Here is a 12,941-nt window from a genome sequence, read left to right on the forward strand (position 1 = left end):
GATGGAGTGTGTTACCGCCTCCCTGCTCAGAAGCTGAGGGGGCGTGAACAGGCTCTTTTCACCAAATTAATCCCTCTATAAGGGTTAAGAGGCACATAGCATAAAAAAGTAACATTTTTTTAAATTGCACTCAATTGTCAACAAATGCTATTTGAACAATATATACAAAATACTTCTTAAAATTTTTAAAATAACTATTCTAAATTATGGAGCCTGGGAGGTTTTCTGTGCAGCAGGATACACATTTTCTTTCATGGGCCGGTTAAAAGTATTTGCTGCATTCTGTTCAATGCTGAAATGCAGAAGGAACCGCCTTTTTAGGGCCACTAAAGGCAAGATGTGCCAGAGAAGAAATAGCCTCTACAATATAAGATTTCTTTTATTAAAATAAAGCTTTACCAAAAAATAATCCCTGTCGTAGTCCTTCCACTGGTATTTGTTCAGCAGATACTCAGTGAGCACCACTGTGCGCCTTACCGTGGGGCTGCTGCGAGGGAAATGGCCACGCAGGGCCCGGCCCCAGCCTGAGCCCACTCGGGGTGTGTTGTGGGCAGCCCAGGTGGGAGAGCAGGCGACCGCCGGAGTGCCCGGGGCGTGCCAGCTGAACGGATCGGCAAAGGGCACGAAGGTCGAAGGAAGGAGAGGGTATTGCACCTTGCGTTGTTTAAGGCAAGAGTGTTTGTGTGAGCCGGGCACGGCACCCACGGGGGGGCAGGCGTGTTCTGTTCGGCGGAAATGCCGAGGGGGGTGCGAGGCAATTGCTTTGGGGATTCGGACATCGCTGTTGACCTTCAAGTGGAGGAGTGTCAGGAGAGGGTGGCTTTGGGAGCTGGGTCTGGCGAGTGACCGGGCATCTGCATCGAGAAATGGAGGGCTGGTCACTCATTGGAGATGTTTGATAGTGAGGCGGGGAGGGTACAGCAGAGTCGATGAGTATTTTTTTTTTCCCTCGGGAGGAAATTGTTATTTTGAAGGTTGAAGCTGGCGGGTGACTGAAGGGGAAAGGCTGAATATGTTTGAAAGGAAACAATTAAATTGTAAGATCTCAGAGGGGATAATGTTAAGAAAGGAAAGAACACAGGAAAATTAATTGTGTTTTCCATAGGGAAGTGAGCTGACATAAATTGTATTTCTGCATTATGTGAAAACATTATGTTAAGAAACTGAAATATCATTGATTCTTAACTCAAGTGAGTTGGGGCGGGGAGGGATGGGAAGTGGTTCTGTAAGCCTCGTGCTCTCACGAACACTCATGTTTCATGCCTTCTGGTGGTGATGTAATGGGGTTATTCCTTACTTTTGCAATGGGACTCCAAGGATTGCAGTTGGAAGACAGGAGTGCTTCTGGCCCTCACCCCCGCCTCTCTTGTCTCTCAGACTGACCTCCGTCCCCGCCAGGGCTTGTCACACTGACCATTTTACACCCTCCTTGATTGGTGGCCAAGGCTGCGAAGAAAGGAGACGCAGTCAACACCTGTGGTCCATGAACCTTGGCAGTTTCTCCGAAGCTTGCTTTCCCACAATGGGAGTTTTCGGGGAGCCCTGTCATTCAGGAGTGAGTGTGGTTTACACACGCAGAATGACCCCCACCCTGTGAGATTTCAGGGGAGCAGCCAGCACATTGAGGAGACACCTGCATTGCGTTGTGAGCGGTCACAAAACCTTCAGAATGCCTGTTCAGTTACGCTCCCCCCTTGCAGTTTGAGACCCACATGTATGCCTCTCACGCCTGCAGAACTAAATGGGTCATTTGAAAAAGCTTTGTTCCACCGGGCCCTTGTTTTTCTCAGACACAGGCGTGTTCGCAGTGGTGAACAGCCGGTCCTTGTCTCTGCTGGGGAAGCTGACCATCAGCGCTGCCTTCAACGTGGCCTACATCTACACCTCTGAGCTCTACCCCACGGTCATCAGGTAGGCCTCCCACACAGCACCCCCCCCCCGCACGGCCTGCATCCTGCGTCCTGGCGTAGATGCTCGCATCCCGCATCCCGCATCCCGCATCCCGCATCCCACAGGCAGGGCTCCCCTTTTGCCTGGAGCAGAGTTCACGCCGGCCGGCAGCAGCTCAGCAAGCAGGGGGAGCTCAGAAACTGTGTGTTTCGACGGCTCTCTGCTCCATGGCTAAGGGACTGTAGCTTGATCTTGAGCCGAATTCCCTCGTGGAAATCATGAGAGAAGGACTGTGCTCTAAACACGTCCCGTCACCCGAATAGTGCTTAGACGTCATCTTATTTCGGAGGACTTCAATTATTAATAAAGTCAAAATTAAATTTATTGGGGTAACATTGGTTAAAAACATTATAAGAGGCCCGGCCGGGTGTGGCTCAGCTGGCTACTGGCTATAAACTGGGATGAATGACCATTTCTTCCACACGGGGACACGCGAGAGGAATGTGTTACTGAACTTACTCTGGGATGACAGCAGATGCACGGTCACCCCACCTATAACCATTCCTGCCACCTTCCTCATACCCACACTCCACCCGCAGGCAGTGGTCTTGGTTTCCTGAGAATGCACGCTCCGTCAGCTCCTGTTTATATGCCTGATGCTTTGATAGTTAATTAGCTGAGTTGAAATAAGTGGGCAGACTTTTTGGGTCGTAAAGCTCTGGCTCTCTATGGCCGTATTTACCGATAGGAGCCCCGAGACCCCCAAGCCCATAAGAACGTTGGACAAGAAGTAGTCACGTGCTCATTTCTGCACCAGCCTCTATCTCTGTGCTGCCCAGTGTGGCAGTTAGTAGCCTCCTGTGGCTCTTGAAATTGAAATTAATTAAAACGAGGTAAGTGAAATCAGTTCCTCCTCCTCAGTCGCATTTTGAGCGCTCGGTAGCTGCATGCGTCTGGTGGCTCCACGCTGGACGGTGCAATCATAGGACGTTGGCAGCAGCTCTGCTCTCTAGGATCCTGTGCCTTTACTGCGGGATGTGTTACTCTAGGCCCACAATCCCCCAACCCCCGGGGTCTTTAAATTGCCCCCCTAGAACTTACTGATTTTTTTAAACTTTTTCATATGCCTTTCAGGAACGTTGGGCTTGGAACGTGCTCCATGATCTCCCGAGTCGGTGGGATTATCGCTCCCTTCGTCCCCTCTCTGGTGGGTTTGTTTCTCCTCGTGTGTGTTTGTCGATCCACTGCTTTGGAAATGCCTGTGCTTTCGAGTAGAAGAGGCGGTGGACAGCTGCCAGTTTAAGATCAGCCTGACACGTGTGAACACGCGCCTTTTAGGTTCAGGGTCCTTTTAGATTCAGTATCCATCAGGGTGATGGACTCCTACCAAGGATGCTTTCACACGCGCACACGTGCGCGCACACACACACGCACACCCAGCCCCCAGACTCCAGTTTTCTGCTCACCTGTGTTCACTGGACACTCGGCTAATGCCAGCTTGTCCCCGTTCACAGTTCGTCAGCTAGTGAATGTTTATTAAGCTCTACCGTGTGCTAGGCGCTATGCTCAGCCCTTTCTGTGTGTCATCTCGCGCGGTCCTCACGGCCACCGGTGAGGCGGGTGTGGTGTCCCCTTGTGTTCAAGATGAGAGTGCAGCGGGGAGGTTAAATACCTTCCCCAAAGGGGCGCCACTTGGAAAAGAAAACAGAAGAGAAATATGCCTAGCAGTGTGTTTAGTCATACTTTTTGCCATTTTCTAAGTTTTCTGGTCAAAGCAAAGGGTTAGACTTAAATGACAGCCTGAAAATCCTTCCCGCCAGGAAGTGCCCAGGTTCTGTGACGGCGCCCCGTGCCCGTGCCCGCCGGGTCTCACCGAGGGCTTTCCCAGCCACGACTCAAGGTGGGGGGTGGGGGGGTGGACAGGTTTGGCATGGCACTTGCGAACCCGCTCTGCAGACCACTGATGATCACACGCCACCTCCTAGGACAGGATGTCTCTGAAATGCCACTCCAGCTGTTCCTTCTTTTGAGTTTTGACTCCATACCCTTCCTTTTCCTGAGCATCTCTCTCCGTGTCGCATGCTTATTTTAGGTTACGAGACCCTTCTTTCGAAGGAGTTATATTAGTTCCCTTCTGTAGCACGTGTCTGATGTTAGGGGTGTATGGTTAGAGATGCCCACCTTTGGCTGCTACCCCAGAGCATGGAAAACCTGGCAGCGTGTCTCTCTTGACTCCTGCTAAGCTGAGAAGAGGCGACCGCGTGTGTTGCCTTTGATTCGGCAGCTCACCCATGGTGCTGACGGGTTCGTCTGTAGGTGGCCGGAGGTCAGCGATCCTCCTGTCCCCCTCGCTCTGTCCCCCCTCCCTCTCTATCCCCACGGTCCTTCTTCTCCATCATCTCTTCACTTTTGCAGAATCAGCAGCCATTACTCGAGGGGCCACCCTCACTAGCAGTGGTCCCACCTCAGGATGTGGAAGCCCAGACCAGAGACGATAATGCTGAGCCGCTCCCGGGCAGGGATTCAAAACTGTCGGTCCACCCAGAAAGGCCCCAGCAGGGCCCCCAGGGACTGTGTTTGCTGTGCTGCTCTCTTTGAACCTGTCTGTATTTAAAGAAACTAAATTTCCTGAGCATGTCTTTCGGATCTCTGAGCAAATGCTCGTGTCACTGGCCCTCTGCCGGGTCCAGTTCAGGTGGTTTCCAACCACATGTACGTGTAGGGTGCTCTTGGCTTCTGTTTCTTTTCAGGATGTCGATACCTTTAAACCCTGTGCCCCAGTGATAAGCGAATCTGTGAGCATTTGTGGGATTGTTCGGCTGATTCCAGGGTTGAGAACGTTAAAGTTCGTCATCAGCAAATATTTGGGGCATCTCCTAAGTGAGAGTATGTGGAGATCACTGTGTCATAAGCTGCCCACCTGGAACGGAAGCTGAGCACCAGATTCCCTGCGAACCCTGGCCGTGGGGGCCGTGGAGCCATGGGGGCTGGCCTGCCCCGCCCACAGTGGGCGCCCCGTGCATGACAGTGGCTGCTCTGATCCCCAGCGCTGTCATTTACTCCCACCTCTGTGCCTGAGGGACACTGATCCCCTAGGGTCCTTCTCTCTGGGGAAAGTGGTTTACAGTGTATTCCAGTGGGAAGGCATGGACTGGGTGGTAAACAGGGCAGACCTTCTGTCAACACTGCCGATGTCACCTGCAAGGAAACCAACTCTGAGTTTTTGTTTTCATTCCACTCCCTGCCCCCACAGAAATATGTGCAGTGGTCTTTACCTTTCATTGTCTTTGGAGCCACGGGCCTGACCGCGGGCCTCCTGAGTTTATTACTGCCGGAAACCCTTAACGCTCCGTTGCTAGAGACGGTTGCTGACCTTCAGGTGTGTTCCTACCGGAGGCTGGGGGAGGAAGCTCTGTCTTTACAGACCTTGGAGGCCACGCAGGTATGGCTGTGTTTGTCTTAACCATTCAGAGTTACCACTTGGGTGTTGATAGTTTTAGGGGGGTGAGGAAGTGTGTCTGCTCAAAATAAACAGTTCCGAGCAAAACTGCTGGAAAACAAAGGTGAATTGCAGCTGATTTTCATTAGCAGCTGGTTCATCAGCTTTCTTAGAACCTTAGGACTAATGCTTGGGGCAATAGATGCCATAGAAATACACGTGACCGTTAAGCGCTGATAGTAATTTTCACTTTGGAAAGGTCATGACATCCCTTCACGCCCCTTTCCCCTTTCCTGTTTCAGTCCGGGGACAAGGAGAGTGCTTTGGGGAGTGAGAGTGAAGAGGAGGAATTTTATGATGCGGATGAAGAGACTCACATGATCAAGTGACGAGCCCCAGATTCCTAATCAGGAGCAGAGGATCATCTTTTGTGCCTCGGGCTGAGGCAGGTTCTGCCAGGAAACTTACAGAGAGCTGGAGAGAGATGGGCTTGGACACACACAGAAGGCGCTCGGCTCCTGCGCTGACTGTTCTCAGGCACAGAGCGAGTTGAAGAAGAAATTTCATGAGCGAGGCCATCATCGCATTGAGGAGACAGATGTTAGTGTGTCCAAAATTCAGGTTTGGCTCAGAATCCTGATTTCTGGCCAGACCGCTCTAATCCATGTGCCAGGGTGGCAAACATTTCTTTCCAGAAGTCTGATCGGGCCTCTTTTCCTTCATCATGACCTAAAGGCAAATAAGTAAAATTTTCTCACCCTTAAGTCCCTTAAGATTGAATGGTTATTAAGATTCATCTTTATGCCACATTCGACCTCTCCCCTCATCCGTGGCTCTCACCAGCAACCTTGGTCTGAGCAGAGGAAAGCACCGCATTTGTGTGGCCCGAGGCACTGCAGCTTCGCCCGGACGGAATCTGCGTCCTCAGCTCGGCTCACTGCCTCCCGGGTGACTTGCGTCTCGTGTGTCTTTAGCCCCCCAGGTGAGCCTCTGGGAAAAGCCAGCTAACTGTACCAAAGCAGTTTTCTCAGCCAGGGATGTGCCCCGACCCCTGGTTAGCTCCCTTCAGCGCTCAGAGTGTGAACTTTCTTCAGTTCCCACGTGTGTCCCCCTCTAGGAAAATTTCCATCCCCGATTCTGGGACCAGCGGTCACTTCAAAGCCATGCCCAGTGAATGATGAGGCTTTAACCAGGTGGAGGGCAGTTAAAATAAAGGACATGTTGAGTTCTTGGATGTTGGGATATAGGGGAGAATGTGCCATCTTTAATAAGAGAAAATTCTCTTCCACAATTTTTTAAATTTGCTTTGTTTTGAGTGTCGTGCAGTGAGGGACTTGGGCAGCACTTAAGAACCTGAACCCTCCTAGTCCGAGGCCCGCCCCTGCCTGTTTAGTGAAATGGAAAGCACGGTAATTTCATAGGGAATTGTGGTTTTTCATTCAGTATGACCAACTTTCAAGTAAATCAAAATCATCCTGAGTTCCCTAAAATCATGTGCCGAGAAGACCTGTTTCCCCATGAAAATGCAATGTCAGCTCAAACCCGAGGATTGACCTGGAGTCCGTGGGCCCGGGCAGCGTTGCTTTAAGTAGCTTTCCCAACCAGGAAAATGTCTGTGTTTTCAGAATTTCTATCTCTACTAATCTCTCAGAGAAAAAGAAATTGCCTTAGAGGTACAGAGACAACGTCACCAGGACTGCCCCTGGAAACCTTGGAGGCGTCACCCCCACTGGCTCCAGCACTCACTCTGCTGTCTTCGTCCACACTGGCCTCTTGGCTTGCACTCTACCAGTCTGTACCTTTGTATTTGCTGGAGTATTTTTATGTTTTTTATGCCTTTGATGATGTATTGTGCTCTTTACAAGCAGGGGCCATCTCTCTTACTTGTGTATCTCCCTGCTGTGCCCAGAACATGGGCCTAGACATCAGAAGGGCTAGTAAGTGTCACAGTTTCAGGCATCAGGGAGACTGGAACTTCTCCCAGTACCGCTTTTGTAAGCCCAGGCCGATCTGACCCAGCCCCCAGACAGTGGACCTGCCTTGCGTTTCTCTGGAAGTGAAGACCCTGTCCACCACCAGGAGAGGGAGAGAGGAGGCGCGTACAAGGACACCCAGAAGCTCGTCTTCGATGGTCGGGGCGTTAGAAATAAAACAATAAACTGAAATATATGTCACTTGGGGTTGTTCGGAGCTCTTTTTTGCATTGTAAGAGTAATACGTCCCAGTATAGAAAATCTGGAAGCTAGAATTTTAAAAATGTATCACTTGTAGGTTCAACACCCAGAGACAACCAGTGTCATAGCTTTGTTCTATCCGAAGGTCAGTTGGGAATCTCTCTCTGTGTTAGTGCTGGGGTTCCCTCTGCCCCTGGCTAAGTAAATGAGGATCCCATTAGTTCTGTCGCTGGGCACCCTCTTTTCCCAGCTAGTTGGGGTAGAAGAAGGGAGGGAAGGATGCACAGTTCAGATACATGTTGCTTACTAAGGCTAGGCAGGCTATCAGCTGCTCACGTCAGCTGTGTCACTAAATTTTGTTTCTTTCTAGATGGTCTTCTGGCAAAGTTTAATAATGACTGTTTTCTTTTATTCCAATGCCTTTTATGAAAACAAATTTTTTTTTTTCTTTTGATATAAACTGTTGAAGAGTAGTGGATTGTAGAGAATATGCATATGTGTGTATTTGTGTTAATTTACATTATTGAAAGGCTTTTAATGTATAGGTAACACCTTTAGCCGAGGCCTACGCAGGGTCGGGAGCATCAGTATCACTGTCAGCCACTGCACGTCTTGTCCCGCTGGAAGGTCTTCAGGGGTGGTAAGAGACGCGGAGCTGTCACCTCCTGTGATAACAGGGCCTGCTTCGGGAAGAGCTCCTGGGCCCGGCTATCGGGCGTAGTTCTCTCGGTGAAGGAATTTATGATCTCCCCAACCCAGCCCAGCCGGGGAGGGAGAAGGCTCGGTAAGGATTCAGCTGATAGGAAACCAATGACTCTGCAACAGGTTGAAGACCTGGGGCAGTAGCAGAGAATTTGGAGGAAAAATTTTTTGTCAAAAAACAAAGTCCATTCTCCTTTTCTCTTGTGCAACCAAGGATTTGAGTCAAACAGAGGAGTAGAATCATTAACAAGTTTAGTTGATGTCCCATGAGAAATGGAGCGGCCACCTAGGCTTTGTCCGTCTTTCACTTTCCTTTCTAGCATCTCTAACAGCCCCAGATAGCTTTTGGTTTATCGTAGGAAGGTGTGCACAAAACATCCGAAGATTTCCTTAAGTAGTTTCTCATAGTCAAGGGACTGTTTCAGAAGAGAAAAAATCACATTTATTTGTGCATCAAATATTTTGAGTGCCTGCCATGTGCCGCATCCTATTCCGGGTGCTGGGTTAAAGGGAACAAGATGTGCTGAGAGCATTGTTCTAACAGTTTATACTCCTTGGCACATCCAGTCCTCAGAAGAAAACTCTGAGATATCTACTGTTGATCCCATTGTATGATCACAGAGAAAACTGAGGCCCTAATTAAGTAACTTTCCCAAATCAAGCAACTTATAATTGGCAAAGCCTGGATTGGCTGACTTCAGATGGCACCTTTTATATATATATCTTTATTGATTTCAGAGAGAGGAAGAGAGAGGGAGAGAGAGAGAGAAACATCAATGATGAGAGAGTCATTGATCAGCTGCCTCCTGCAGGCCCCCAACTGGGAATTGAGCCCACAACCTGGGCATGTGCCCTGACCAGGACTCAAACTGCCATCTCCTGGATCCTAAGTCGATGCTCAACTGGGGAGTCACACCCGGCCAGGCCAGATGGCACTTCTTAAGTGGCTGTGCTATAGCTGTGATTCTTGAGGGGGTCTTGAATTTCATCCAGGCCTTATTTTTCTGTGGGTTGTTTGATGGTAATGATGTTGATGGTGATGGTAACTGCCATGCACTGTGTCTCCATGTTAAATACAATCTTTCTATGGTTAAGTCATGCAATTCTCACAACAACTCTATTAGGTTAATAATCTACTCTGTTGATGAAAACAATGAAACTTACGGGCATTAAATAACTTTCTCAAGGTCACAGCCAGTAAGTGGCAGTACAAGGTCTAGATCCCATTTTGTCTTATGCTAAGGCCCATGCACTTAATGATCCCTCTGCCCTGCCTCCAGTGAAAGAGTTAATTCAAGAGAAGAGGGGACACTTCTCTTTCAAAGACTTAGAAATCGTCCCAGCTTCTCCCTAGCTTTCAGGACAAGAACAGGAAGTTGAGAAGAATAGACACCAGTGGAACCCTTGTGAAGCCAAAGCTCAGATGTTTGGATTAGGCCCCTTCTGGAGACAGACCATTTTAAGAAGGATGCTAAGTGAACGATCCTCTCTGTATTTTAGAGCCGTTGAGATATTTTCTTCACAATTAAATTAGTGGAAGAATACATTTGTCAGTCACTAATTGGATGGATGGATGGATGGATGGATGGATGGAGCTTGTCAAGATTCAGATCAGACTCGTTAATGGGCCAAATCCAGTTATATAATGTCATAGAGAAGATGGAAAAAAATGACCTCTCTCTGGGGTACCCTTTGGGTTTACTTTCATTCTTTACTTTAGGGCAACTATTAGCCTACCATTCCACCAAACACATCCAAGAAAAGTCCACTGAGAGCCTACTGTGTGCCAGGCACTGTAGTAGGCTTTGGAATTGTCAAAGGTTAGTGAGGCGGGTTCCTCTAGCTGGGAGCCTTCCCAGAGTCTGACCTAGATGGGATATGGGGAGATTGAAGTATTATAAAGGAGACAAGGGAGCCTTGGTGAAATTAGAGCCTCTGGGATCTAAGTTTAGGAAACTGTCCAGTAATAGAAATGGATTTATTTTTCAAAGAATTTCTTAAGAAGTGAGATCTCAGGCTGAGCCCTCCACTAGTGATATCAAGGACATCTAAGTCACATAACCTCTAAGCTATCCCCACCCCATGCTTCTAATTATGTCAGTAATTAAAATTAATTAACAGGCTAAGCCCTGTTACCTGGGAAAGGAAGTTTGCTGCTGTCAGCAAAGGGACACAGAAACATTTGCTCTTGCAAATACTCTCTCTCTTTATCAGATTAGCCACATTTTTAAGCCTAGAGAAACTGTCACCATTCCCAGCCCCCACACACACACTTCTCATTAAACTTCTTTGTTTGATGCTTAATAACTTTAGCTTTGTAATAATTCAGAAGACATTTTAAGTATCTGATGAAGTCTTCACAATATCTCATGAATATAAGTTTAGAATCAGGGAGACTTATTTGTTATTCTCACTTTCCTCTTTATCATGAAATGTTAGTATCATTTTTATTGTAAGTCTAAGTGTGTTGTGCTGATTACTGAGTAATAAGTATGTAAAATTTCAGCTGCCATGTTGAAATTTTGACAACTTCAATAAATCGTACCACTTAGGAACCACCAAGGATTTTAGAACAAGAATTTAACCCACCCATTTTTAAAAGCATTTTTTTAAAAAGCGAATTCTCATGATGCCATGTTTTTTTCCAAAAATGAAATTGATACGAAATGTTTCAAGAAAACATATTTCCACCCGATCCACTTCATTTGCCACCTAATGAAGAAGTAACCGGAGAAGTATGACTTTCACGAGACCCCTTTCCTCCCCTTTACTGTCCTTGGAGTTCGTCATTTCCTATAGAGTAAGGCCTGCGAGCTGACTTCCCCTCCCCCCTCCCACTTTTCCAAAATCCTGGGGTGGGGAGGAGGCAGCAGCCTCCTGGTGGGAGGAGTGGAAGGATTATAAAAGCCACTTCCTCTAACCCTGGACAACGCCTTTCTCTTTGGAAGCAGCTTGGAGTGGTAAGTGTGGGACAGGGAATTGGGGGTGTTTCCCCCTGGAGCTCTGCAGGGGAAGGGGGTAGAGTCTGCACCGCTCCCCGGGTCCTTTAGGGATGACTCCCGAGGCCTCTTTCTGGCTGCAGTTGTGCTCAGGAAGAGGCGTCTGAGCAGTGTTGTCTGTGTCTCCGTCATGGGATCCGAGGGAGCGTTAGGGCAATGAGCTCGGAGCAAATTCAGTTACATGTCGTCTACACCCCCCTAAGGTGGATGGACAGGTCTCGAGGTTTTAAGGACACAAACATATCACTAGACTCACTGATACGCAGTTGCTCACCTGGCTTCTATCCTTTTTCCTTTGCCCTTACCCCTTTCGACTTTATATGTGATCCCTGAGCAATCCAACATCCTCCACTCTGAATATTGAGTGTTGTTATTTGCATATTATATCTTTTTTCTGATTATGAAAATAGCAGTATGTTAATTATAAATTTTTTAAAAAAGACAATAAAAAACTAACATGGGAAATAAAAATTAAATGCAATCCCACCACCGAGAGAAAATCATTCTTAACCTTTTCTCCATGTATGGGTAATGTTTTAAATCTTCTATCATATGGATGCATTATAACTTATTAGCCAGTGTCCAATTGTTAGCTATTTAATTCATGTCCAAGTCTTCCGATTATATCTGAGGAGTATAGAGTTGGCTTACCTCACATGTTTCCTTCAGATAAGTTTTAAGATATAGGTTTATTGGGTCAATGGGCATGATTTTGAAATGTTTGATGAAAATTGTCCTACCAGTTTACACTGCCGTTGTTAATATACGAGGGCCAGATACCCCACTGCCTCATAAGCACCATTACCTTCTGGTTTTTGCCAAATTATCAAATTGGTGTGTGTCTGGGGTTAGAGTTTAATTTGCATGTTTCTGGTAACTAGAGATGTAAGAGATTTTATGTTAATTAACTGTATTTCCGCTTTTGTGGATTGCCTACTCAGGTTCTCTACTTACTCTATATAATAAAATTATGTTTTTTAATTTTGTAGTTTTGAGTTTTTATTTAGTCAAAGTTTTCAGGACTTTCAGCATATGTTCCTCATACATACAAGTATAGATAAGTGTTTCTTTTTTCTTTTGGTTCCTTTTATGATTCATTTTTATATTTAACGCCTTAATTTGCTTGTGCATACTTGCATTTGGTGTGAGTCATAAGAAATGAGGAGTCGTATTTCCTGAGGAAGGAGAAGAGAAACATCACTGTGAGAGGGAAACCTCAATTAGCTGCCTGCTACACGCCCCCTATCCAGGATTGAGCCCTCAATGCAGGCATGTGACTTGACGGAATTGAACTAGCAATCTTCTGGTGCCCGGGCAAGATCTTTCTTTGTTTTCAATACAGGTATTGACAGCTAGAAATTTTCCTCTAATCACTACTTTACGTGCATCCTATAAGTTGGTATATTATGTTTTTATTTCCATCCATTTCAAAGTATTTACTAATTTCTCTTGTGATTTCAATTTTGGCCCCTTTGTTATTTAAGGGTGTGTTGATTCATTTTTACGTATTGTGAATTTCCCAATTTTCTTACTGTTATAGATTTCTAATTTAATTCTGTTGTGATTGGAAAACATACTTTGAATGATTTCTGTTTTTTATTTATTTATTTTTATTTTTTTAATTTATCTTTATTGTTGAAAGTTTTACAGATGCCCCCCCCATTGGCCTCCTCCACTCTGCTCCCACCCCTTCCCCAGTATTCTTTAAAAACCTGCACACGCAGGAAACTTAGAATA

At 46.9% G+C, this 12,941-nt stretch overlaps 1 protein-coding gene across 2 annotated transcripts in view; it reads left to right on the forward strand.

Moving 5' to 3' along the window:
• The window catches only part of SLC22A15 (solute carrier family 22 member 15), a 44,514-nt gene extending 35,555 nt beyond the window's left edge, over nucleotides 1–8,959 (forward strand). Inside the window, exons 9-12 of one of the 2 annotated variants that reach the window (XM_081120484.1) lie at nucleotides 1,791–1,911; nucleotides 3,025–3,097; nucleotides 5,144–5,332; nucleotides 5,632–8,959. In XM_081120484.1, coding sequence (XP_080976610.1) covers nucleotides 1,791–1,911; nucleotides 3,025–3,097; nucleotides 5,144–5,332; nucleotides 5,632–5,718 — 470 coding nt within the window. In that variant the 3' untranslated portion in view covers nucleotides 5,719–8,959. The remainder of the gene's footprint in view (nucleotides 1–1,790; nucleotides 1,912–3,024; nucleotides 3,098–5,143; nucleotides 5,333–5,631) is intronic. The other variant, XM_081120485.1, reaches the window with a different exon arrangement.
• The last annotated feature ends 3,982 nt before the right edge of the window (nucleotides 8,960–12,941 follow it).

This window comes from Miniopterus schreibersii (assembly GCF_964146895.1).
Source record: "Miniopterus schreibersii genome assembly, chromosome: 19".
NCBI classification, from domain to species: Eukaryota; Metazoa; Chordata; class Mammalia; order Chiroptera; family Miniopteridae; genus Miniopterus; species Miniopterus schreibersii.